The sequence below is a fragment of the Bubalus bubalis genome, chromosome 17 (assembly GCF_019923935.1).
Source record: "Bubalus bubalis isolate 160015118507 breed Murrah chromosome 17, NDDB_SH_1, whole genome shotgun sequence".
Lineage (NCBI taxonomy): Eukaryota > Metazoa > Chordata > Mammalia > Artiodactyla > Bovidae > Bubalus > Bubalus bubalis.
The window spans coordinates 58,196,267-58,224,258 of record NC_059173.1 but is presented as its reverse complement, the minus strand read 5'-3'; the positions used below and the strand labels follow the sequence as shown (position 1 = coordinate 58,224,258).

Below are 27,992 nucleotides of genomic sequence, written 5' to 3'. Positions count from 1 at the left end.
GTATATATGCAAAGAAAATGAAAACAGTAATTCCAAAAAATATATGAACCCCAATGTTCATAGCAGCATTGTTTACAATAGCCAAGGTATGAAAGCAAGTGAAGAGTCCATCAACAGATGAGAGGATAGAGAAGATGTATAACACACACCCACACACACACATACACAGACACACACACATACACACACAGGAATATTATTCAGCTGCAAAAATGAATGAAACTCTGCCATTTGCAACAACATGGATGGGCCTAAAAGGTGTTATACTTAGTGAAATAAGTCAGAGGAAGACAAATATTTTATATCACTTATATGTGGAATCCAAAAAATAACATAAATGACTATAACAAAACAGAAATAGATTCCCAGATACAGAGAAGAAACTAGTGGTTACCAGTAGGGAGTGGGGGGCGGGAAGGGCAAAATAGGGGTAAGGGATTAAGAGGTATGAACTATTATGTATAATATAAATTAGCTACAAGAATATATTGTAGAGAACAAGGAATATAGTCAATATTGCATAAAACTCTAAATGCAGCATAGTCAATAAAAACTTTGAATCACTATGTTGTACACTTGACTATTATATAACACTGTAAATCAACTATATTTCAATTAAAAGAAACAGAAAATGGGAAAATATTAACCCTGGGTTACCTCATATGTCTACTGTCAGTTGTTGCTCTTCTCTCTATCAGATCCCGGAAATCAGCTTCAGTATCCATCACAACCAAGTTTCTTTGAGCAGTAAATAAGGACATGAAATGAGCATGTGGATGTCCAGGTTTTTCTCTGTTAGTGTTTGTCACTGTTGCTTAATGACAGACACAGCTTAGAAAGCAGAGGTTGTATGTGTTTGGCTTAATTTGAAAAAATTTAAACCTTTTCCTAATTATATTTTATGATTCATTTCACAGAGAATTTAGAAAGCATTAAAAAGCAGAAAAAAGTTACCCCAATTCCAATAGCCAGAGTTAACCCTGAAATGTTCCTTTTTAGTATTGTTGCTTAAATTTGACTTGTGTGTCATAAAAAACCACACAGATAGGTGCTTGTTAAATACACAGATATGATACTAATGGCTGGAAATCTATTACCTGCCTGCTTTGGTTGGTAACTTTCCTGGCAAACGAGTAGTGTCACTTGTCCCTGGAGTCTGTGTTGCAACAGGCTTTGTAAAAATATAACCTATAAAGACATTTGGGAAAATTATCTAAAATATACTTCCCCAATAGGTTCATAGATGTTTTCAGTCATCCTCTAGAGACAAAAGTAGAGAGAAATTCATCACAATGATGTTAAATCCAACTTCCCAATTTGAAACCAGTGCAAGTTGATAGATACTGTGCCTCCTTCCCCTACTTAGAAATCCTTCTTCAGGGGTTCAGAGTGAGAGTGTTCATTTCTTTCTAAAAACCCAACTTCACACCAAGCTAGAGATTTAGAGATTTGGAAACTAGCCTATGAATCATCTCAGGCTGACCTTTGAGGCATCACTGAAGATTAGAGATGAAAAGGATTTTGATGCCATCTAGTCTGTGTTTTATTTGATAGGCAGGATGAAAATGAGACCCATGCGAGTCAATCAGTTCTCCACACTTAAACTGGTCTGCAACAAAATTCTGATCATTTGTTGTTTCTCCAACTATTATTAATTGAGAGCCTAGTACATGCCTAGCAGGCTTCCCTGGTGGCTCAGATGGTAAAGAATCTGCCTGCAATACAGGAGACGCGGGTTCGATCCCTGGGTCAGGAAGATGTCATGGAGAAGGGAATGGCAACCTACTCCAGTATTCTTGGCTGGAATAGTCCATGGACAGAGGAGTCTGATATGCTACAGTCCATGGGATCACACGGATGCAACTGAGTGACTAAACACATATGTAAGCCTAGTAGAGTGGGGGAGACAAAAATGAAGACACAGATTTGGCTTTTAAGAAATTTAGAGTGCTGTGGTCCCTGAATCCCAGTTCAGAACTCAGTCCTGTAACAATTAAATTGAGAGAAACGTTCTCTCCCTAGATTACTGAAGGAAAAGGAGAAGCCTTGCTTCTTTGCTGAGTCATTCTAACGGTGTGCCTGCAGGCGTGTGTGGTGAGATGCACACAGATAACCAAGACCTATGGACCCAGAGCTCTCTCCAAGTGCTGTTTAGCATCAGGACCCTATACTCAAATCAGAGCTTTGGCTTTTCCTTGAACACACTCTGCCTTCTTCTGCCTCAGAATTTTCTTCCTTCATCTCCCTTCTACCTCCACCACCCTCCCCAGATTTTGCAAGTTTGGCTTCTTCTCATTGTTCAACTTTCATCAGACACATCACAAACTCAGAGAAAAAGGTCCTGCTACCCTTCTTTATGTTGGCCTTCTGCATTATGTCCACCACCTTCCCTGGTTTATTTCTGGGTGCTATTTTTCACTCTTTTTTATTTCAATACTTGTTCTGCTGAATGCCTCTCTTCCCTCCTTCTTCCTCCCCCCACCCACCCTAAACATGAACTCAGGAGCTCATTCGTGGCACTGTCGTGGCCTTGGGGTACCACATGCATAATTACTGAATGCACAAATGAGTGAAGGAATTGAGGGATTGGGAATCAAATCATAGAAAAGAAAATTACTCTCCACAGGAGGATGACCTCTGATACACTTAAAAATACTGGCTTTATCCTTTAGATTACTGGAGAAAGCAAACAAACTCTTTTTCCCCCCATTTCCTCACACTTTTCATGTTCTCTTCATCTAATGAGTAAGGGTGGTGGCAATCATTTCCAATACCTTCCTGTTATTCTCTAAAGTAGTCACATCAAGAGAGTTTCTTTGGAGGATTCCTGAACTGCAAAGCTGATGGCAGCCTGGGCACTGGGCACCAAGGCAGTCTTGGGAGTCGCTTAAACTTGCTGACCTCATGAAGTCTCATTGAGGCTTTAACTCACTGTGCCTGAGATTTGTAGCGTGAATTTCTTTCTTTTCCAGGAGTCCTTTCCAAAATCGTGTCCCTCCACTTCCCCAAATGGGTAACGTGTCTACTTCGGGACAGTAACCCCACTCTGCCCTCTGGAACCACACCATGAATACCTCTGGTCTCCTCTGTGTGAAACCTTTACATATATTTGAATATATTTAAATATTATGTCATATTTCTGCCATGTATTTCCTTTTCCTCAAGCTAACTGTTTTTATTCTTTGCTATTTACAAAAATTCGAGTAACTCTGTGTATGCATGCTAAATCCCTTCAGTTGTGTTCAACTCTGCAACCATATGGACTGCAGCCCACTAGGCTCCGCTGTCCATGGGATTCTCCAGGCAAGGATCCTGGAGTGGGTTGCCATGCCCTCCTCCAGGGGAATCTTCCCGACCCAGGGATCAAACCCGTGTCCCTCGTGTCTCGTGCTTTGGCATGAGGATTCTTTACCACTAGTGCCCCCAGCGTGGGTGCTAAGTCGCTTCAGTCGAGTCCGACTCTTTGCGACACTGTGGACTGTAGCTAGCCAGGCTTCTCTGTCCATGGCATTCTGCAGGCAAGAATACTGGAGTGGGCTCCCATTTCCTTCTCCAGGAAGATAACTCTGCTAGTCTTCTGTTTCCTGGAATTCCCCCCTTCTCCTTCACTTCTCAGAAGTCACCCTCCTATACCCAGGTTTGTTTCCTAGGTTATAATTGTTAGCATAGCTAAATACCTCTTCACTACTGCCAGATGCTGGAGTAAGGACATTACGGTAATGACTTTGTTTAGTCCTTAGACGACTACTGTAGGCAGCAGTAGGCAGGTACCAACATTTCCTGCGTTTCACAGACAAGAACACTGAGGCTGAGGGAGGGAAAGTAGCTTGCCTTAATGCTCCCTGGCTTTCAGATGTGAAGCCAGGTTTGAAACTAGATCTTTCATATCAGTGCTTTAACCATTACACACATTATCCCCTAGTGCAGGGTCAGGCGAAAAGTTTGTTCAGATATTTTCATAACATGAAGGAGTGAATTTTTAGCCAACCTAATATCTAAGAAATTCCTGAATCCTTCCTCCAATTCCTATAGTGCTCAGTTGATTCTTGAGACTCTCTGTAACACAATTACAACCACATCTTAGGGGGCTAAACACATTTCAAGTAATGCCTGCTCCTTATCTAGGTTCTGGGCACTAGTATTTCTGACACATAAATGCTGTATTTGAGAAGAACTTTTAATCCTAACACTCTCAGGAAGAGGCCAAAAATAGTGCTAATTTGATACTACTTCATAATACGCCTATGTTACTTTTTATTTTAATGAATTGATTTCCATTTCTGTCTAAACCACACAATCCCTCAGCCAATAAGAGTTCTTTCTTCCTTTCTTTTCTTCCCCCCTGTATCACATCTCAGTAACAGACCACAAAATGGAAAATAACGGCATCCCCACGACTGCTGCCATGGATTCAGGGTTCATACTTGTGGCTTGTAATTTTTTGGCAGGTGAAGGAGGAAATTATAATTTTGAGGAAAACTTTTTTGAAAAATAAGGAACATAGACACACCATCACCTTCATTAATGACTCTAATTTAGAAATTAAACTCGTAAAAATGCCAATAAAGCAACACATTCTTTCACACAGACTTGTTTTTCAGAGTATTTGATTACATTGTTTCAAGGCTGCCTAGGCTTATAATTGAACAGCATACCTCTAATCCAGCCATGGGTAACTTCCCTCACCTTACCAACCCACTCACAATAAAAAATCCATCCACCAGACTGGGATGGGGTCCTGGTGGCTCAGGAGCAAAGAATCTACCTGCCAGTGCAGGAGATGTGGGTTTGATCCCTGGGGCGGGATGATCCCCTGGAGAAGGAAATGGCAACCCACTCCAGTATTCCTGCCTGGGAAATCCCATGGACAGAGGAGCCTGGTGGGCTACAGTCCATAGGGTCACAAAAGAGTCAGATATGACTGAGCGACTAAACAACAAGACCGGGATCTGAATACTACTCATTCAGTTATTCAGTTAAGTCAAATAGGACTAAAATGAGATAGTTTTTCTTGTAGCTATAATCCTATGTCCCATAAAACAGCATCCTGCTAAAAAAAAAAAATCTACCTACCTGACAATAGTAATACAAAGATCATTTTTTGGTCCATCCTGAGATCATAAGCTGGCTTCCAAGGTCAGTGCAAGAAAACCGCCAAGGATGACTGATGTGACATCCGTGGCCTCAGCCTACACATTGTTATCTTTCAGGCTCACATTCGCTGGGCATCAGTTGATAGGCTGGGTGGCATTTTTAAATGATGCAAAGTTGCACACCATCTGTCCATAAAGATATGTGGGTATCTGCTTACCCAGGATTATTAAAGCCTTCAGTCAAGTCTCCACTTCAGGGAAGTGGATACATGTTAAAATTACTTTGCATAAACTCAGCAAGCAGTTCAAGGTAATAGCAGTCAGGAGCCATCCAATTAGACAAATGAGAATGAGACTGTGAAGGCCTGAAATTGGACTTCCGGATGGCTCAGCTGGTAAAGAATCTGCCTGCAATGCAGGAGACCCCAGTTGGAATCCTGGGTTGGATAGGCTACCCACTCCAGTATTCTTGGGCTTCCGTGGGGGCTCAGATGGTAAAGAATCCTCCCACAATGCCAGAGACTTGGGTTCAATCCCTGGTTGGGAAAATCCCCTGGAGGAGGGCATGGCAACCCACTCCAGTATTCTTGCCTGGAGAATCCCATGGGCAGAGGAGCCTGGTGGGCTACAGTCCATGAGGTCACAAAGAGTTGGACACGACTGAGTGACTCAATACACACATGCAGGCCTGAGACTAAGGCCTGAATCAGGCTGAGGTAGCCAGGAAAATTTTTTAATGTGGAGATTCTTATGGGTCACAGAGAAAATGGCTTCTGACATGAAATAAGTGTTTGAGAACTGGAATTACTATTAGAGTGCTCTGAGGTTTAAAAACTCTCTAGATCATGGCAAGTCATACAGCAACATAATAATATGAAATGCAAGAAATCTTTAATTCACAATAGAATTTGAATGGAACAGCTAGGGCCCACACCGAACCAGTGTGGTGATTTCTCTCCAAACACGCCTCATTACGGAGGCATAGGGTGGATAATTAGGAAATTGGAATTGACATATATAAAATACATAACGAATGGGAACCTACTGGATAGCTCAGAGAACTCTAGTCAATGCTCTAAATGGGAAGGAAAATCCAAAAAAGAGGGAATATATGTATATGTATAGCTGATTCACTTTACTGTAGAGTAGAGACTGACACAATGCTATGAAACAATTATGTGGTGATGCTCAAGTCACTTAGCTGTGGTCAATTTTTTGTGACCGTATGGACTTAGCCCACCAGGCTCCTCTGTTCATGTGATTATCCCAGCAAGAAGACTGGAATGGGTTGCCATTTCCTCCTTCTATAGTTGATTCATTTTAGTGGAGACTAGCAGCCATGAAATTAAAAGATGCTTACTCCTTGGAAGGTAAGTTATGACCAACCTAGATAGCATATTCAAAAGCAGAGACATTACTTTGCCAACAAAGGTCTGTCTAGTCAAGGCTATGTTTTTTCCAGTGGTCATGTATGGATGTGAGAGTTGGATTGTGAAGAAAGCTGAGCGCTGAAAAATTGATGCTTTTGAACTGTGGTGTTGGAGAAGACTCTTGAGAGCCCCTTGGACTGCAAGGAGATCCAACCAGTCTATCCTAAAGGAAATCTGTCCTGGGTATTCATTGGAAGGACTGATGCTAACGTTGAAACTCTAATACTTTGGCCACCTCATGCAAAGAGTTGACTCATTGGAAAAGACCCTGATGCTGGGAGGGATTGAAGGCAGGAGGAGAAGAGGATGATGGAGGATGAGATGGCTGGATGGCATCACGGACTTGATGGACATGAGTTTGAGTAAACTCCGGGAGTTGGTGATGGACAGGGAGGCCTGGCATGCTGCGATTCATGGGGTCTCAAAGAGTCCGACACGACTAAGCGAATGAACTGAACTGAACTGAACACAATATTATGAAAAAAATCACACTCCAGTAAAAATTAATTTTAAAAAATCTAAGCCATTTTAGATATGTGTCGATCTCAAATACAAAAGACTTTGTGCCAGCAAAAAAAAAAAAAAAAAAAAAAGGAAGCATAAATGAATGAATGATGAGAAAATAAATGTGAACACTCAAAATCAAAAAGGATGACCCAAAAAACTCGTTGCAAAGCAGATTAAAATGAGATGTATGGTCATTCAAAAAAGATCAGTTTTATAAGGAGGTGGAACAGCAACAACATGAACTAGATCTGAAACAGCCCCAAAGAAGGTGTTTGGATACTCTATCACAAATGTCTTACTTCCTCTAAGCATTGTGGAAGTCCTTCCTGCTTGACTCAGAAAATAAATTTGCTAAGTCAGCAACTTGTTCAATAGAGTGTATGTCTATTTTTACCCACATATTTTTATTTTTATTTTTGGCTGTGCTGGGTCTTTGTTGCTGTGTGGGCTTTTCTCTGGTTGTGGAGAGTGGGGGCTGCTCTCTAGCTGTGGTGCTTGGACTTCCCATTGCAGAGACTTCCCTTGTGAAGCATGGGCTCTAGGGCACACGGGCTTCAGTAGTTGTGGCTCCTGGGCTCTACAGCGCAGGCTCAATAGCTGTGGCAAGCAGGCTTAGTTGTTCCATGGCATGTGGGATCTTCCCAGATCAGGGATCAAACCTGTGCCTTCTGCACTGGCAGGAGAATTTTTTCCCACTGAGCCACCAGGGAAGTCCCACAGATGGTTTTTTTTTTTTTAATATAAATTATTTATTGTAATTGGAGGCTAATTACTTTACAATATTGTATTGGTTTTGCCATACATCAACATGAATCTGCCACGGGTGTACACGTGTTCCCTCCCACCTCCCTCCCCATACCATCCCTCCGGGTCATCCCAGTGCATCAGCCCGAGCACCCTGTATCATGCATTGAACCTGGACTGGTGATTCATTTCACATATGATAATATTCATGTTTCAATGCCATTCTACTAAATCATCCCACCCTCTCCCTCTCCCCCAGAGTCCAAAAGACTGTTCTATACATCTGTGTCTCTTTTCCTGTCTCACATACAGGGTTATCACCACATGTGGTTTTAAAGAAAACTATTTATGAAACTGATATTTGCAGCTTCAGAAAAGGGAGCCACCGCGAACAATATATTTACTGGGAAAAAGATGGAGATAGATATCCGTTGACATCCCAAGCTCCCTGAAAGTGGGGGATAGATGAAGTGTTGAGATGCAGACATGGAGGAGGCTGAGGCGCACAAAGAGGCACCTGAGGACCAGTGCAAAGTCCAAAAGCCCCAGAATCCTGGAGCCCCTCTGAAGGCCCCACTGATGCACGTGAGACAACTGCAGCAAGGTTTACAATAAATCCAGCATAACCAATCTTCAGCAAGCCAGTAACTTGCTTAAATTCACTGTTTGCTGCCGGGGTAATACCAGGTTGGGCTGCAGAACTTTTTCTCAACAGATAACCAAGTCAAAGAGACCTGAGGGGGAATTAATATGAGCAATAAAGATTATTTCAGATAGACATTTTCAAGAGGAGAGCAATTAACATGAGCCTTAAAATGCTTATTTCCTTTTGAAAATGAGTATATAAATGAGCAGCTATCCCCACAAGAGACTAGTAAGCAGCTATTAAAATGTTTTCAAAATAGTTGATATGGAGACTCAGGATAAAATAGAGAAGTGGAAAACAGCAACCTCAAAAAATATACACACAGAAATAAAATCCTGCTTGATTTTTTTCTGCTTGATGCTGTGTGTGAAGTATATGACCACACAGAATTTGTAAAATAAAGCAGGCAAAATCAGGGTAATATCATGTTATCATTTTACAGGGGAAAGTAGAGTTCAGTTCAGTCGCTCAGTTGTGTCCAACTCTTTGCGATCCCATGAACCACAGCACGCCAGACCTCCCTGTCCATCACCAACTCCCAGAGTCCACCCAAACCCATGTCCATTGAGTCGATGATGCCACCCAACCATCTCATCCTCTGTTGTCCCCTTCTTCTCCTGCCCTCAATCTTTCCCAGCATCAGGGTCTTTTCCAATGAGTCAGTTCTTCTCATCAGGTGGCCAAAGTATTGGAGTTTCAGCTTCAATGTCAGTCCTTCCAATGAATATTCAGGACTGATCTCCTTTAGGATGGACTGGTTGGATTTCTTTGCAGTCCAAGGGACCCTCAAGAGTCTTCTCTAACACCACAGTTCAAAAGCATCAGTTCTTCAGTGCTCAGCTTTATTCACAGTCCAACTGTCACATCCATACATGACTACTGGAAAACCATAGCCTTGACCAAATGGATCTTTGTTGGCAAAGTAATGTCTCTGCTTTTTAATATGCTGTCTAGGTTGGTCATCCTAGATGACTCCTTTCCTTCCAAGGAGTAAGGATCTTTTAATTTCATTGCTGCAATCACCATCTGCAGTGATTTTAGAGCCCAGAAAAATAAAGTCAGCCACCATTTCTACTGTTTCCCCGTCTATCTGCCATGAAGTGATGGGATCAGATGTCATGATCTTAGTTTTCTGAATGTTGAGCTTTAAGCCAACTTTTTCACTCTCCTCTTTCACTTTCATCAGGAGGCTCTTTAGTTCTTCACTTTCTGCCATAAGGGTGGTATCATCTGCATATCTGAGGTTACTGATATTTCTCCCGGCAATCTTGATTCCAGCTTGTGCTTCCTCCAGCCCAGTGTTTCTCATGATGTACTCTGCATAGAAGTTAAATCAGCAGGGTTTCAATATATGGACAACTAATCAATCTGATCGAATGGACCATAGCCTTGTCTAACTCAATGAAACTAAGCCATGCCCTGTGGGGCCACCCAAGACGGACAGGTCATGGTGGAGAGGTCTGACAGAGTGTGGTCCGCTGGAGAAGGGAATGGCAAACCACTTAGTATTCTTGCCTAGAGAACCCTATGAACAGGGGAAGGTGATAGTCCTCAAATACAGTGTTGGGAAGGTAGGTCCCAACTGGTAGCACAGGGTCTAGCTAAAGATATATAACTTAAAATAAAAATGATGATCAGATTATATACTGGTGTTTCTAAAATGTTTAAGGTAATTGGAAATGCCTATTTTGATTCTGAAAAGAGCATATTTTATTTCCTTTTACAATTTGTGTGACTGAAATCAGTAACACTCTTGTTTTTAAAATTAGCTAGTGGTTACCAGTGGGGAGAGGGAAGAGGGAACAGCAATATGGGGATAGGAGAATAAGAGGTACAAGCTGTCATGTATAAAATGAGCTGCAAGGATATATTATTGTACAGGGCTTCCCTGCTGCCTCAGACAGTAAAGAATCTGCCTATAGTGGAGGAGACCTGGGTTTGATCTCTGAGTTGGGAAGATCCTCTGTAGAAGGGAGTGGCAACCCACTGCAGTATTCTGGCCTGGAAAATCCCATGGACAGAGGAACCTGGCGGGCTACAGTCCACAGTGTCATAAAGAGTCGGACATGACTGAACAACTAAGTACAGCACATATATTGTACAGCACACAGGGAATGTAGCCATATTTTATAACAACTATAAATGGAGTATAACTTTTAAAAGTTGTGAATCATTATATTCTACACCTAGAACAAATAATAATGTACAGTAACTATACTTCAATTAAATTTTTTTAATCAGAAAGAAAGTCAAAATCAGAAAGAAAATAAAATTAAAATTGATGGTTCTAGTTCAAAGGCATTTGAAATTCACAAAACAAAATTTTAAATGGAATGATCATCATTCTTTGTCAAATATTAATATACCTGATAGTGACAAACCATGTTGATGTTCTTGGTTTGGTTCTAAAAAGACAATATTTCAAAATAAGGTAAAAAACATGCAGCATGTTTAAAAAACACCCCTTTGGAACTAGACTGTCTGGTGGGTGTTTGTTATTCCTTAACTGTGTTTAAAGAACTACACAGTTCAACTTTCAACACTGAGTAAGTAAAATATATGAGGTAATGTGTCAGTCTCAACATTAACAATCCCAATATTTACTTTCAGCTACCCAACAAGTTTTCACTCATCAGGAATTAGCAGACCACCTCATGCACTAAAGGGAAGGATATGAGAAACTATTGGAAGAACCATCTGTGGACTTCCGTAAGAAGCAGTGCATTGTAAAAAAATGTAAAAATGGTGATCAGAAAGAGATATTGAGCTGTTATCCCACAAGAACATCAGTCCAATCCTCAAAAAGAGCTGGACATGACTGAATGTAGTTCAGCCATGTTGCTATCCATTTTCCACCATCAGAATCCAAACCCTTACTTTGCCTCAGCTGAGGTTTTGCCAGCAGTCTCACTGGATTCCTTTCTGCAAACGTTCCTAGTATAGTTACCTTAAATGGTATGGAACTAACAGAAGCAGAAGATATTAAGAAGAGATGGCAAGAATACACAGAAGAACTATACAAAAAAGATCTTCATGACCCAGATAATCATGATGGTGTGATCACTCAACAACACCCAGACATCCTGGATGTGAAGTCAAGTGGGCCTTAGGAAGCATCACTACAAACAAAGCTAGTGGAGGTGATGGAATTCCAGTTGAGCTCTTTCAAATCCTGAAAGATGATGCTGTGAAAGTGCTGCACTCGATATGCCAGCAAATTTGGAAAACTCAGCAGTGGCCACAGGACTGGAAAACGTCGGTTTTCATTCCAATCTCAAAGAAAGGCAATGCCAAAGAATGCTCCAACTATAGCACAATTGCACTGATCTCACATGCTAGAAAAGTAATGCTCAAAATTCTCCAAGCCAGGCTTTAACAGTACCGTGAACTTCTAGATGTTCAAGCTGGTTTTAGAAAAGGCAGAGGACCCAGAGATCAAATTGCCAATGTCTGCTGGATCATCAAAAAAGCAAGAGAGTTTCAGAAATACATCTATTTCTGGTTTATTGACTACGCCAAAGCCTTTGACTGTGTGGATCACAATAAACTGTGGAAAATTCTTCAGGAGATGGGAATACCAGACCACCTGGCCTGCCTCATGAGAAATCTGTATGCAGGTCAGGAAGTAACAGTTAGAACTGGACATGGAACAACTGACTGGTTCCAAATAGGAAAAGGAGTTCGTCAAGGCTGTATATTGTCATCCTGGTTATTTAACTTATATGCAGAGTACATCATGAGAAATGCTGGGCTGGTAGAAGCACAAGATGGAATAGATTGCCAGGAGAGATATCAATAACCTCAGATATGCAGATGACACCACCCTTATGGCAGAGAGTGAAGAACAACTAAAGAGTCTTGATGAAAGTGAAAGAGGAGAGTGAAAATGTTGGCTTAAACTCAACATTCAGAAAACTAAGATCATGGCATCTGGTCCCATCACTTCATGGCAAATAGACGGGGAAACTGTGGCAGACTTTATTTTGGGGGGCTCCAAAAGCACTGCAGATGGTGACTGCAGCCATGACATGAAAAGATGCTTACTCTTTGGAAGATGTGTTATGACCAACCTAGGTAGCATATTCAAAGCAGAGACGTTACTTTGCCAACAAAGGTCTGTCTGGTCAAGGCTATGGTTTTTCCAGTAGTCATGTATGAATGTGAGAGTTGGACTATAATGAAAGCTGAGCACCGAAGAATTGATGCTTTTGAACTGTGCTGTTGGAGAAGACTCTTGAGAGTCCTTTGGACTGAAAGGAGATCCAACCAGTCCATCCTAAAGGAAATCAGTCCTGAATCTTTATTGGAAGGACTGATGGTGAAGCTGAAAGTCCAATACTTTAGTCACCTGATGCTAAGAACTGATGCGTTTGAAAAGACCCTGATGTTGGGAAAGATTGAGGGTTGGAGGAGAAGGGAACGACAGAGCATGAGATGGCTGGATGGCATCACCGACTCGATGGACATGAGTGAGTAAACTCCAGGAGATGGTGATGGACAGGGAGGCCTTGCGTGTAGCGATGTGTGGTTTCACAAAAGTCGGACATGACTGAGCAACTGAACTGAACTGAATGCTCTGCTAGAGATAATCCCCCCTGATCAGTCCACAATAGTATTTCTTTTTATGCTGTCTTCTGATGCCATTTTATGTCATTTGTTGAATTTACTACAAATAACATACTGCACTACATTACATGACCTCGTCAAAGACGTGATTATAGTGGGTCATTCTTTCACCGCTCACTATTTACAGGATTCATGGCATTTGTGCTGTGTGTGTCTGCAGTGGACCCATGAATGTTCTCTGGTTTGACACTATCATGTTGGCTTCACACTGAAATCACTTTGAAAAGTAGATTATTTAACTGGACCCAGAAGTCCAGTAATTGGTTCTAAGCACTTAGCTTAATTTTCCTCTCTTGGTCTCTGTCCTTCTGAACACCCATTGCTTCCCTTTTTCTCAGTGTTTCCACTAGCTAATGATCCAGGAGCTATGCTAAGTCTTCTGTGAGGCTTTACTTTAAATCCAGAGGACCCTGCCGAAATCCCACCTTCTTCTTTTCTGCTTTCAACCTGCTCTTTCAAAGTCATCTTCTTCTCCATAGAAGAATAGTCAGTGAGAGAGAGAATGCCACCTGATCATCCTTATCTCAGGACCCAGATGGCTTATACTTTACTGGGCACATATGATGTATTGGGCTCTCAGTCAAGCAATTTAACACACATTTGCTAATTTAATCCTTAGAGAAACACTGTGAGATAGGTGTAATGAGCCCCATTTTAAAATTAAGATGACAGTGACCTTTTGGAGAACTCAGGGTTCAATCCACTTAGGGTCAGCACCTGGGACAGGGCCAAGCTCAGGGCTGAGTCCAGCCAGGTTTGACCATAAGCCCCCTCTCACCACTGCACTACTGGATCCCTTTTACCTGGCCTACCATTTCATGCTCACAGTCATCATTTATGTGTTTTGCTAGAATGCTTTAATTTCTTTAATCTACAGTATTATTCCTGTGCAACAAATTCCAGAAGCGAGAAATCCTCTAGAGGAGAGAGATTTTGTCTATTTTGCTTCCATTTCTCGGTCTTTGTCAGTTTCCCTGCAGTAGTCAGTCCCATTAAGTCGAGCTGCATCATAACAGTGACACCAGAGAAAAACTGTTTTAAAACATCAACAAACCTCATGGTGGTGCATAAACAGCAGGCCCAGGATTGCGTGACTCTGTACTAGGAATGGCACTGGTCGAAGAAGGCACAGCTGCACAAAAAAGAAGTTGAGAAAGGGAGTAAGGTTGAGGTAATGAGTGGACCACAGAGCACATCACACAAGACAAATTCATCCCACATCTCTCCTAGTGGCAGCTCCAGAATTTTCATGTGGCAGGGCCTTACAGGTGAAGAAGGCGAGCCTTGATTTCCCCATCTGTATAATGATAATACCTACTTCAAAATGTTATTGAGAGGACTAAGTTAGTTTAGTATATAATTTGTGTGCCTTCACACACACATCAGTTAGTATAGTGTGTAGTTAGTCGCTCAGCTGTGTCCGACTCTTTGTGACTTGCGGACTCTAGTGCTTGAGGCTCTTCTGTCCATGGGATTATTAGGCAAGATTACTGGAGTGATTTTCCATTTCCTTCTCCAGGGAATCTTCTCAACCCAGGGTCTGATTTAGCATCTCCTGCGCTGCAGGCGGATTCTTGACCACTGAGCCACCAGGGAAGTCCCCAGTTAGTATAGTACAGGCATGTAATGAACATGACATTCAAACCGGCTATTATTATTGTCCTTATAAATGGGGACTTGAAGCTGCTTTTGCATAGCATTTTACATAACTTTGGAACATTGCCCACGTAAAGAAAGATGGAGACTCATGACAATTATACAAAGACTAACGTTCTGCTCCATGCCCCCCTGCCTCCATCTCTCAGGTACAATCCTACTCCCCCAGTAAAAATGAAAACAAAGACACCATTAAATTTAGTTTTCTTCTAGCTAGAGATGGGGTGAGGCAATACAAAAATCATCCATCATTCCACCACCCAATAATAGACATTTAATCATCTTGGTATATAGCTATCTGAACTTTTAGCTATTGTGTCTAAATATGGAATAATTGTGTTTAAATATATATAAATATGTAAATAGCATTTTAAAAATATATATTCCCTGAGCATATGCCCAATGTTTTGAATCCAGCTCTATTACAAGTATTTTAATTGCTGCATACTGTGCCATTGTATGAATATTGTACTTTATCAGTCTCTGAGCATTTACGGTGTTTTTACTCTTATGAAATTTGATACCATTCTCTTATAAATATCAGTGCACTAAACTTTGTGATGCATCTCTGATCTTTCTTTTAAGACATTGTAGTAAAGGAACTAGTACTCAAGTGTGATGCTGTAGGGGTGGAACGACCTCACTTCTCAGGACAGCATCACCTTGGCTCCTCAGCTAAATGTGCATGGATTCCTGGAGAATCCATAAAGAACTGAAAATGTCATTGGCACTTCTGCTCAGTCTATCTAAGGTCAGATTTCCAAGGCTTTCCTCTTTCTACCAGCTGCCAGCTACTCAGTTCACCCTCAAATAATTCAGACAAGATTCATTGCCCCTAAACTAAAATATCTTCTCCCCTCTTATAAACCCTATTTCCACCTTGTTCCTTGACTTGTCCTACTACCTGATTCATTGCTGTGGTTGTTGAGTAGCTCAGTTGTGTTCAACTCTTCTGCAGCCCCATGGACTCTAGCCTGCCAGGCTCCTCTGTCCATGGAATTTCCCAAGTAAGAGTACTGGAGTGGGTTGCCATTTCCTTCTCCAGGGAATCTTCTCAACCCAGGGTCTGAATTTGCATCTCCTGATTGCAGGCAGATTCTTGACCACTGAGCCACCTGCCAAGCCCCACCTAATTCATTACATGTATATAAACAATTATCACACACATTAGGTATATGGTGTGACAAATGACTAGTATCTGTAAGTTATCCTTCATCATTCAGATGCAAAGCTGTAAAATATGATGTAAGGACAAGTGCTTTTCTCAATTGAAATATAGTTGATTTACTATAATTCAAAAATAATTCAGTTATACACACACACACACATATATATGCAATTTTCAGGTTCTTTACCATTAAAGTTATTACTAAATATTGCATATAGTCTCCTGTGCTATACAACAGGTCCTTGTTGTTTATGTATTTTACATATAGTAGTGCATCTGGAGAATCCCAGGGATGGGGGAGCCTGGTGGGCTGCCGTCTATGGGGTCACACAGAGTCAGACACGACTAAAGCCACTTAGCAGCAGCAGCAGCAGCAGCAGCAGTGCATCTGTTAAGACCAAGTGTTTTTAAACAATAACTAGATCATAGGAATGTTGAGCTTCAGCAACTATTGAGGTTAAAATTATGGAAAGAAAGATTTTCATTAGGAATCAATGAAAGTATATAAAAATAAAAAAGAAGAGCTAATGAACAAAGATGATCTCTGTTAGTTAATGTTACATCTTCCTTTACAACTTTCAGTTCAGTGCAATTCACTCACATTTAGGGCACACATTTATAACCCCTGTGGATACCAGTGAGCTTTTCTGAAACAAGCTTCCCTGGGCTCGTGGATCCCAGGCCTGGCACATTTTCACTCTTTTCCACATTAGAACAGGGCTCCGTACATAGCAGGTATTCAGTGAAATACTAGCAGTTGTAAATGTTTGGCCAATTTCCTTTCTTTTTAAAAAAGATCTCATTTTCTTGAGATATAATTCACATACAGCAACGAATTGTTTGACCAGGTTCTTATGGAGAGACAGGGAGGTGAATGTCTGGATCGCGCCTAAAATGAATGTACTGATGAATGAAACACACCACATGCAAAGGGGCATGCACAGAATGAGTGTAAGAATAGTGGAAACCTGCCTCCACAGCAGACTGACACAATAGTTTTGATGTTTCAATAACAAGCACACAATTTTACCACTAGAAGAAAAAAAAAATCCCAAAGTAAAAAGCAAAAAAATAAAACCACACCAAATTTAAAGTTTTTAAGTAGTGTGTGTGTGCTAAGTCACTTCAGTTGTGTCCGACTGTTTGCGACCCTATGGACTTCTCCGTCCATGAGATTCTTCAGGCAAGAATACTGGAATGGCTTGCCATTTCCTCCTCCAGGGGATCTTCCTGACCCAGGAATCGAACCTGCATCTCTGGTCTCTTGCATTGGCAGGCGGGTTCTTTGCCACTAGTGCCACCTGGGTAGCTAAAGTTTACCTGAAGCCATCTAGAGTTTTCACTGAGTGCAAAGATGGCGCTACCCCAGGCTTTCTGCCTGTCTGAGTCCGGAGTTTCAGTGGTTAGTTAGGGAGGTGTGCTCAGTCTATGGGACGGTGCCCCCTCCTCTTTATGAACACCTACAAGACCCTGCCTGCCCCAGCCCCTGCCTGCCTGCCCATCAGTGCTTGCAACTTCACTCTCCTTTGGGGCCCAGGCATCTGGACAGCTCTTGGTTCCTCAAATGCAGCACACTCTTCTCCAAGCCCATACCTTTGTACCTCGTCTTCTCTTTGCCTGAAATATCCTCCCGTGGTCCCCTTCTTGGCTAGCTATCCACTTCTCAGGCCCCAGTTCAAGGCCATTTTTATTGGGAGGTCTTCTCTGACCTCCCCTACTTCGGTTTAAGCTAAAAACTCCAAAAGGTCCCAGTGCTTGGCATGGTGTGTTAAAGCTATATGAAATCTTATGATTAACTGTTTTGAATCCAGATGTGTTTCATAGGCCTTGATGGTGTGGAGGAAAAAAAGTTGCCTGCCGTATCAGTGAACAAAGGATGTTGCAGACACCACGCTTTCAGCCATTGCTGCCACCGCAGACTGTAGACCCTGAGGGGATTCAGGATGCAGAGAAGCAGGCTACTGGCTCTAGATGGTTAAGGTGTATATCAAAGGAATGACTGTAGTAAGCCCGGACTCGTGCATCTTCCCATAGAGGGAAAAGCGCTAAATTTATTAACTTGAGATGTCTGGCTTTCTTTAATTAAAAGTAATCCTTTGACTTTCTGACTACTTGACTTCTGCCTAAGGTACTTCATCATTCTGAAATCATAGACATTTGCATTTCTGAGACAGTAATATGCATAACAAACACATCATGTATTAACTAGATTCTAGGCATTTTCTCTTCAAAACAATTACCTGAGAGTATACTATCACGTATTAATTATTATGTGTAGAGGAATAAAACAATGACCAGAAACATTGCTGAACTTGCCTAAGATGACGAAGTTGATAAATGGTGGAGGTGAAGTTTGAATTCCCACCTATTTGGCTGCATAACTGTCTGCCAAACTCTGTCATAATCTATGCAAAATAAAAAGGTTGAGAGCACCAAATAAGTGTCATTGAAATTTGAAATTCTCACCAAATGAGGCAACTAACTCTCAAGTAAGCCTTCCCTTCTAGCAAATCAGGGCTAACAGAAAAGATGCAAAAATAATAATTTACATTGTGCAGAAGCTGAGGATGAGAGGGTTATTCCCTTAACATACAGGAGTAGAATGACCTCCAGGGTCAGATCCAGCTTATGGAAGGACAGGTATTTCTGGTTGGTAATTTATTTCAGGTTATAATAATTTCAGGTTATGAATTTTATAATAATATTATAAATTTATAACCTTAAATCTCATTTTTTTCCTGCTAAGCATCTTTCAGTCCTGTTACTCTTGCTTACCATGAATCTTCAGAACTAAAGAAGATTTCACATACTATAGATGTGCCAGCTTTATTTTAAGATATTGGCAATTGAGTAGCTAAACTCCCTATACATATTAGATGTGGGATTAAGGAAGTTAGACTGGTTGAGAAACATTCTAATTAAAAAAGGAAAACATTATCCCAAACTTCTCACAGCACTGATACTTCTCATGCCTGGCTGGACAATAATGAATGGGAAAATAGAAACTAGATCAGTATGCTCGCTCTTGATGCTGTGTATTAGAACCATCTGTGGACTCAGACACTGGAGTCTAATGCACTGCCTGCAGCGAGAATACTGCTCCAGACTAGATAAACATGCAGAAACTTCAGTTTCCTAATCGTTAGGATCTTTTCTTACATTTTCAAAGGTCCTAACATCAGTAGTCCCCAATCTTTCGGGCACCAGGGACCAGTTTCATGGAAGACAATTTTCCCTTGGACAAGGGTCAGGAGAAGATGGTTTTGGGATGAATCACCCATGTTACATTCATTGTGCACTTTGTTTCTGTTATGACTACATTGTGCTTAACCTGTCTACTAATGATAGTCTCCATTTGCACCGCAGATCGTCAGGCATTAGGTTCTCATAAGGAGCACACACCTGAGTACCTTCCATGTGCAGTTCACAGCAGGGTCCATGCTCCTGTGAGAATCTAAAGCTGCTGCTGATCTGACAGGAGGTGGAGCTCAGGTGGCGATGTGAGTGGTGGGGGTGGCTGTACATATAGATGATGCTTTGCTCACTCCTGCTATGTGGCCCGGTTCCTGACAAGGGTTGGGGACCCCTGTCTTACATCACCCTTATCTTGTGTTGAATAGATTTATAAAGCAATTGGATATTAGCCTGATTTGCTTGAGAAGAGTTGGATACGACTTAGTGACTGAGTGACTTAGCGACTGAGACTGTGTCTCCTGGTCAGACGCAACGCCATTGCCATGGTCCACCTTCCCAGTTGCCTTCAGCAGGTGCAGTATGTTCACCTTTTGTGCTCTGGAATTATTTTCTTTCCTTTTGACTTTTAAATATCATCATGACTGAGAAATTAGTAGCAATATCAAAAGGAGAGCCCTAGAGAAAAAGGTCACTTAGCCCAGATAAAAATGAGCAAAAGGTTACCATCATAGTTATAAAATTCATTCAGTTCAGTTCAGTTCAGTCCTTCAATCGTGTCCAACCCTTAGTGACCCCATGGACTGCAGCCTACCAGGCTCCTCCATCCATGGGATTTTCCAGGCAAGAGTACTGGAGTGGGGTGCCATTGCCCTCTCCTACAGCAGCTTCCTACCAGCTCTCTATTTTACACATGGTAGTGCATATACGTCAATGCTAGTCTTTCAATTCATCCCAACCTCCCCTTCTGTAGTTTTGTTTTAGTTTTAGAGTAAGACAAACTACCAGCTACATTCTCAGATCCTCTTGAAGAGGAAATTTACTTGCCTATAGGATGTCAAACATAACCTTGGTCAGGTAAAATACTTCATATTAATTATCGAAAATTTTCATTGCTTTCCCTTCCTAAAAAGTGATTTTTCAAGGATGCTTTGGCAGAAGACTACAAATAAAACCAAAGGAATTCATTTGGTGATAGTATGACATTACTGATTGTTATTACTATGTACATGATTTAATTCTTTTCCATCTCATATTGACTTTAGTTAACCAAGACTGCCAGGTATGGTCTCAATACTGACTTACCATTGTCTTCAGCCAAGAAGTAGAAGATGTCTTTAGTTGCCTTGCTGCCTTCATTCAAGATGTAGTAGATCCTCATCTCATCAATGTCAGTTAGCAAAAGAACAAGCATCATACACACACGGTGTTGGCACAGAGAAAATGAGTATGATAAGAACTTCAGTGTTTTTTATAGGGCATGAAAATATTACAATTAGTAAATTTAAAAATGATTAAATGAACACAAATCTAACTTTTAAAAAAATAATGAGGTTAATAAGAATTTAACTTTTTTTTAAAGTTGCAATAGCAAAAAAATGGAACCTTATAATTTAAAATTCTGTAACTCTGCTACTCTGTGTATGATCTCTGGGATGATGAGGTGGGCATCCAAGAAGGATGCCCAGGTTCTACCTATGCACACTTCACAATACCATGGTCCTCTACAGACAGCTTAATCCAGCTGGTGTTAGGTCTTCTATCCAAGGTTGAAACACTCGGATAGTCACGAACTATTTGTTGAAAGGAATTTAAACAGGAATAACTATTGCATCCTCAGTAAAAAGAAAATAAGATTAAAATCATGATGTTTTTCTATTGCCCATTCTCTTGGATATTTGAGAATGTGTCAGTTGGGTCTATAATTGTGTTTTTGTATTGCTAATACTAGTATTTTCAAGACAATTTGCATTTTGGGGTATTCATTTGCAAGAACAATTTTTATGGAACCTGATATGATTTCACTTGATTTAGAAGCAATTCTGAAAATGTAAAGAAACTGTTTTTTAAACAACCTTCTTTAGTTTTACTCTAAAATTGCATCCAGCTTTATGCATATCAGATGTGTAAAATTCCATGTGTCTCTTCACATCTCATGCATAGAGTTACATGAAAAAGTTTTATGACCATGTGAAGAGCAGTCAAAGGTACCAGTATCATTACCTGGGAAGCCAGCGGGACCAGCCTTTAGCTCACCATTAGTAGTAACAACAAATATAAAAGAAAAATGATCATTAAAAAATATACTCCCATAGTTAGGCAAACTTCTGTGCCTGCGTGTGTGTTAAGCTGTAAGTCCTGTCAGCCTCTTTGCTATGGACTATAGCCTGCCAAGTCTCTCTGCCCATGGGATTTCCCAGGCAGAATACTGGGTTGCCATTTCCTTCTCCAGGGGATTTTCATTACCCAGGGATCAAACCCATGTCTCCTGTGTCTCCTAGGCAAACTTAGTTCTATGCATTTTCTAGATACAGAAATTGAATTTGAATAGTACAATAAAATGTGCAGTGTAATTTTTGTATCTGAAATCAAGACACCAAACCACTATCTTCAGAAATCCAGACTTACTGGTAAACTATGTAAGTGATTCCTAGGTATGTCATTCTTTACTTAAAATTCAAACTTAAACTGATCTTTTCAAAATCATTGTAATCTTATTATATTTCAGAAGCAGAAGCTGTCCACCTATATTTGGCAGTTTTAAAGTGTAACTACAAACCTGACTGAATGTCTGAGAGTTCCATCTGAGAGTTCATTGCCGATGAAACAGCTGATAATGGATTTGTTGCCTTTGTTTGTTAATTTCTCATTCCATTGTATTTCATTAGAATTAGAAGCTTTCTGCTAAAGGACTGAGGTCAGGACAATTTCATGCAGAGCTGGGAGATCTTATCTATTTAAGGAGCAGGACAAAGGCATCAGGGGACACTGTGTACTAACCTTGTGTAAAAACTCGTGTGCTCTCATTTCCAAGGCCAGTGTTGATAAGGAAGCCATGCACTGGTCCTCTGGTTACTTTATACTTCTGGAGCCTGTAGGAACTGTCCCAATCCTCTGTCTTCAGAGACCTGCTGGTAATCAGGAAGCCCACATGTCCAGGGTGAAGGTGTTCCAAGGCCAGGGCATCTCTGTTAAAGGCAGTCTGGGAGAACCTGTTGTCTAGGGAGTTTCTTATGTGAATCCACATTACCTGAGGTCTGTGTGTCTCCACAGCAGTGTGTGGGAAGACACAGAAATCAGCATGAGTGCCATCTGTCAGAGTCAAGGAGAAACTGTCTTCAGTTGTCTCACTGCCGTCGTGCCAGTAGCAAACCAAGTTCTCGTTCAGGTCCCGTTGGGTGAAGGTGGTCACAGGACGACTGCCGTTATACAAAATCCTGCCATGGATGGGGACCTGGGTGATGGTAAAGAGGAGGAGATCATCTGGGGTATCCTTGTCTTCTGCTGTCAACTCAAAGGGAGTGATGCATTTTCTTTCCCCTTCTTGCAGTATCAGGTTATGGATGGTCATGATAGGTTTCTTATTATTCACATCTGTGAAAAAGATCCTGAAGGTTTGAAACACGGGATTGTGTTCATCAGTCTCTTGAAACTCAAAGCTGTCCATCTTTTTCTCATCATTTGAAGTGCGAACATAGACCATCTTGCCAGCCAACTGCCGCTGAGTGAAAGAGGTAATGGGCTCCCCAGGGTGGTCAGAGATTTCCAAGTGCCCCAGGCTGGGAGCCCTTGTGATGCTGAAGTGCAGCTGTTCATCAAAGCTGTTGACGTCATTGGTGCTAAGCAGATCCGTGGTGAGGGTCACTCTGCCATCTTCTGTCAAGGTGACCCCTTTGCTAACCACCTCAGGGAAGAAGACCCTGTCTAAGCTGCCAATGGTGATGTTGAAATAGCAGTCTGGCAAAGGGTTAATCCCATCAGTCACATCAAACTTGATAAGGTCATGAAGTCCTTGGCTTGTGTGGGTGTAACAGATGAGGCCTTGGTCAATCTCACCCTGGGTGAACTTCATTCCCAGGGTGAGGTTGTTCCTCACCTCCCCTCTGGGTTTTCTCAGTCGCTGTAGAAGCCCTTGTTGAGGCCCAGAGCGGAGGATAAAACTGAGGCTCTTATCATCTGAGTCAAGATCTGTGGCTTTGAGGACCTGATTGGTGATGACCTCAGTGTGTCCAGTCTCTACTTCCAGCCCATTGTTGATGGTCAGCCAAGGGGTTTCATCGTCCACCAGGATCACCACAATGGGTACCGTCCTGTGGGTGGCGTGCTTGCCGTCACTCAGCCAGAACTCAAAACTGTCCTCTGTGGTCTCAGAGTCATCGTGCTCATACACAATGGTGGAAGCTTCCTGAATCTCCTATAAGGTGAAGCTACGGATGGGCTGGCTCTCTGTGGCCAGCTGCTATATGATTCGCCCATGCTGAGGGAGGGCTGTGAGCTGAAAGTGAAGCTCGTTTGGTGGCAGGTCAGCATCGGCTCCATTGAGCAGTGGGGTGTCTATGACAATGCTCATTCCCTCTAGGACAACAAACTCATGGGAAAAAAGTTCAGGCTGCTCATCATTGGTGGGTAAGATCATTATAGGAAAGAAGACATTTGGGGAGAAGTTGATGCCATCAGAGCAATAAAAAGTGAATTGATCTTTTTGTGGTTCTACCCCCTTGTGGATACTCTGTACATAGTTGACATGTCTTAGCTGGACATCTCTGATGGAGAAAGCGCTGATGGGATAACCAGCTCGGGTCTCTTCTGATCCAGGAGCTGGTGTCATATTTTCCAGGTAGCCAGAGACTGGCTGACCAGTTACTGTGCAGAGAATTTCATCTTGGGGAGTGTCTACATCTTCAATGCTGAGATGTTGTAAGGTCAAGGCACTCTTCCCACCTTCATGGACAACGTAAGGCTCCCTGACCAAGACCTTAGGGGCCACATTGTTGACGGGCAGCACCACCACCTGAACCTGCACCTCTTCCACTGTGCTGTCTCCCATCATCCGCTGATGAGAATCCTTGGAGAGGGCAAGCCTGAAGGCATCAGGCTGCTTCTGGAATCCAACTTCACCTCCCGTGTGGACATAGACTACTGTCCCACTGATGAGGTCCTCTTGGGTGAACCGTTCTGTGGGTAAACCATTCACCAGAATAGTGCCCAATTTGGAGCTGTCTTCCACAGTGAAAGAGAGCATCAAGTTGCCTGTGTCCTTTAGACCATGGATGATGTCCATGGTGATCTCAGTGGCTGTATTTTCTAGTACATCTATGAACACATCTAATAATGCACTACCTATAATAGAGGTCCTGGGACTTTTGTCAGCTGCTGTGGGATGCACAGAAATCTGGACAGTGATGGGTATGTGATGCACCATGTCACTTACCTCCAGATGGAAGGTATCACTGGTGGCCTGTTTTCTGCGGTTCTGATAAGAGATACTCCCATTAACAATATGAGCTTGTGTGAAATGTTCCCCTGGGACCATACATTTTTTTAAGTACTGCAAATGTCCATGTTGGGGACCCCAAACTAATATGAAGACAATCTGGTCAATGTCTGTGTCAGGGTCTGAAACATGCAGCTCATTACTGCTGAGGCTGAAACTCTCTCCTTCTAAGACAGTAAAGCCTCTGTTGGTGACTTGGGGAGGCTGGTTGTCCACAGGCCTCAGGAATAATGTGAATGTGCCAGGTACACTATTGCCTGCAGCATCCTCCACCTGGTAGGTGAACTGCACAATCCACCGTACAATTCCCAGCTTCTTCCGGGGGGGCTGGTAGGCAACCTCATGGTGATTTACCTGGGCCTGGGTGAAGTGCACAACGGGTGTGTCTGGTGAATCAGCGAGCACAATGTCTCCAGCCTGGACTTGGTGGTTGCCATCTGTGTCCGTAGGGGGCATCAGCAGGGTGTACCACAGGTGCTGGTCATCTGAGTCCCGGTCAATATATTGGAGGAGTTTCTTCTGGAAGTGAGTGAGTTGGTATTGCTGCACGGTCATTTCTAGGGTAGTTCCTGGAAATAGCTCTGGACTCTGCAGATCCACTGGTTGGACTCTGATGGTGAAGAAATGCTGCTTGGATAGATTGGGTGGGTCATGGTCATCCTGCACATGGAAAGTTATCTGGACCATTATGGATTGAGGGCCAAGGGGTCCAAGATGGTGGTAGAAGAGTCTCCCTTCCACTATGTCTTGTTGAAGCCACTCAGTCACCACCTTCTCATAAAGTCCTTCCTGTCCCATGTAATACCAGCCTTCATCTTCAGGAGCCTGAGGTGCTTCCGACTGCCGCAGCAGCATCTCCCCCAGATGCTGCCTTGAGCTGGAGGAACCGGGAGCCAGATCCCCCCCCCCCTTTTCTTCCTTTTCTCTTACCAGAGGCTGGTCCTCCAGCACACAGTGGATGGTCGAGTCCTCAGAGTCAAGATCCATTGCACTCAGGACAAAGGGGGAGATCAGGACTGCCTGCCCTTCTGTCACCGAGAGTCTGGTGTCGGCAGTGACCACTGGTGGTTCATCATCAACAGGGATGATGGCGAGAGGGAAGAGGAATTCCACCTGGTGGCGCCCATCCTCCATCCGGAAGACAATGTTGTCGCTGTAGGTGTTGCTGCCATCATGCTGGTCCACCACTCGCCCTGCTGCCAGGTCCGTTGGCGTGAAATGCTTGCACCCTGCTGGTACCCCAAGCACGACCAGCTGCCCATGTTGCAAGCCCCTGATAGCAGACACTTTCACCTCTCCCAGGTGATCACACACACTGATCTGAGGGCTGTTGGCTCTGGAGAGGGGCCTTGCTGCTGCTGCTGCTGCTGCTGCTGCTAAGTCGCTTCAGTCGTGTCTGACTCTGTGCGACCCCATAGACAGCAGCCCACCAGGCTTCCCTGTCCCTGGGATTCTCCAGGCAAGAACACTGGAGTGGGTTGCCATTTCCGTCTCCAATGCATGAAAGTGAAAAGTGAAAGTGAAGACGCTCAGTAGTGTCCGACCCTAGCGACCCCATGGACTGCAGCCTACCAGGCTCCTCTTTCCATGGGATTTTCTAAGCAAAAGTACTGGAGTGGGGTGCCATTGCCTTCTCCGGAGGGGCCTTGACTGACCTTAAAAAAGTAGTAGTCCCCAGTCATAGCTAGCCACCGGGGTCAGGGTGTTCAGGGGTTTCACGACCACCATAAAGGCAAAGGGGTCTGAGGTGGCACCATCTGCGTCCACCACCTCCATCTCCAGTTGGAAGAGGTGCTCCGCATCCGATTTCTCCATAGAGGGCTGATAAGCAATTTTCAGTTCCCGCAGCTCCCGCTGGCTGAAGAAGGATACTGGAAGGCCCAGGGGGTCGTCAGTGCTGACCACGTAGCCCTGCTGCCCCGGCGTGGTGATGGGAGCATTGAGAATGTTGAAGACCAGGTCATCGGCTTTAGACTCCTTGTCCTCTGCAGCCAGGGCGTCGGGCGTCAGGGCTGTCAGCAGGAACTGATGGACCTCCAGCATCATTGGAGCTGCGTGGCTGGGCCTGGGCGCCGTGTTCTCGGATCCCTCAAGGATCCTCACCAGCAGCTAGAAATGTTCTCGGAGCAGCAACTCCTCTGACTCAGCTCCTGGGTCCCCTGGCCCTAGCAGCTCCGCCACCATGGGCACATAGTCCCGGTTGGGCGAGGGGATGGTGGAGGTGTGCTGGTAGCGCACCCCAGCCCGGATAAAAGCCTCACAGTATATGGCCTTGGCCCTGGGGAGAGGGGCCCCCGCGGCATCCACCAAACGCCCATACTCGTTCAGTGGGCCACCCTCGGGGGAACAGGGGTGAGCCGGCACCTGCGGGTGGCCGCGGACCCCGGCTCCGGGGAAGCAAAGGCCAGCACTCTCCTGTCAATGGCGTGGCTCCAGCCGTGCAGCTCCTCCACCGCCAAAGGCCGGTTGCGGGTCACCAGCTTCAGCCGGTGGAAGACCACGTCCACCGCGAGCATGAAGGGCAGCGGGACCGTGGAAGTCGCGGCGTCGTAGCCCAGCTGCAGCCTCACCCGCGCGCGTCCGAGACTGCGGGGGCCCCAGTGAGTGTAGCGGACCTGGCGGGGCCCGAAGGCGCAGGGGAAGCGGCGCGGAGAGAGCGCGCCGTGATGCGGCGGCAGGGCGTCCAACACCGTCACCTCGCACCGGTCCCCCGGCTGCACTCGAATCACCAGGTCCCGGAGCGGGTCGAGCCAAAGCGAGCGGCCCACGGGTCCCCGGAGCCCGAGGTTGGCAAGGAGGATGCTGGGGCCGTCGGGGCTGCTACGGCCCAGGGCCCCCCAGGTGGGAAGGTAGGGCGCCCGAGGGGGCTCAGCCTCAGGCGAGGGTGTCTGTCCCTGTAGGGCAGGGCAGCTCAGGAGCAGGTAGGCGGGCGCGGCGGCAAGCTGCAGGGGCGTCCCAGCAGGGCGCGGAGAAATGCCATCCATGGGAAATTGGCGCTGGGCTGCCTGGAGGGTATCCTGTCTTCAGAGTGGCCCGTTCAGCAGCAGGTGCAGGCGGTAGAGAAGGTGGCTGCTGTCCACTCTGGAGCGGGTGAGCGGACTCAACAAGAGCCAGGGGCTGCGCTTCAGCTGCTGCAGGTAAAAGCAGCGGGGGAGTGGGGGGGGGGGGGGAGTGGATAGGGGAGTGCAGGTGGGAAGGTGGGGGGAAGGGGAGCAGCCACCTCCGCCCCTCCCCCTCTCCAGTCTGTCCACTGCAGGCACCAGGCGTTGTCCAGATGTGCCCCAGCGCTTGGAGACCTAGGAGCGTGCGGGAGCACTCCCCTCTGCCCCTTGGTACCTCTACCCAGGGTATCTTACCGACCTTCGAGCCTGGAGGGGTGGCCGGGCACCATGCAACCCTGGGCTGCCTGCCTCGGACCAGTCGGTCTGGATACTCT

At 44.0% G+C, this 27,992-nt stretch overlaps 1 protein-coding gene across 1 annotated transcript in view; it reads right to left on the bottom strand.

Moving 5' to 3' along the window:
* LOC102416643 (FRAS1-related extracellular matrix protein 3-like) overlaps positions 1-27,660 on the bottom strand; it is a 43,608-nt gene extending 15,948 nt beyond the window's left edge. Inside the window, 4 exon segments of the mRNA XM_044930470.2 lie at positions 14,101-14,178; positions 20,368-25,904; positions 26,202-26,898; positions 26,901-27,660. Coding sequence (XP_044786405.2) covers positions 22,058-25,904; positions 26,202-26,898; positions 26,901-27,540 — 5,184 coding nt within the window. The 5' untranslated portion in view covers positions 27,541-27,660 and the 3' untranslated portion in view covers positions 14,101-14,178; positions 20,368-22,057.
* Positions 27,661-27,992: the final 332 nt, after the last annotated feature.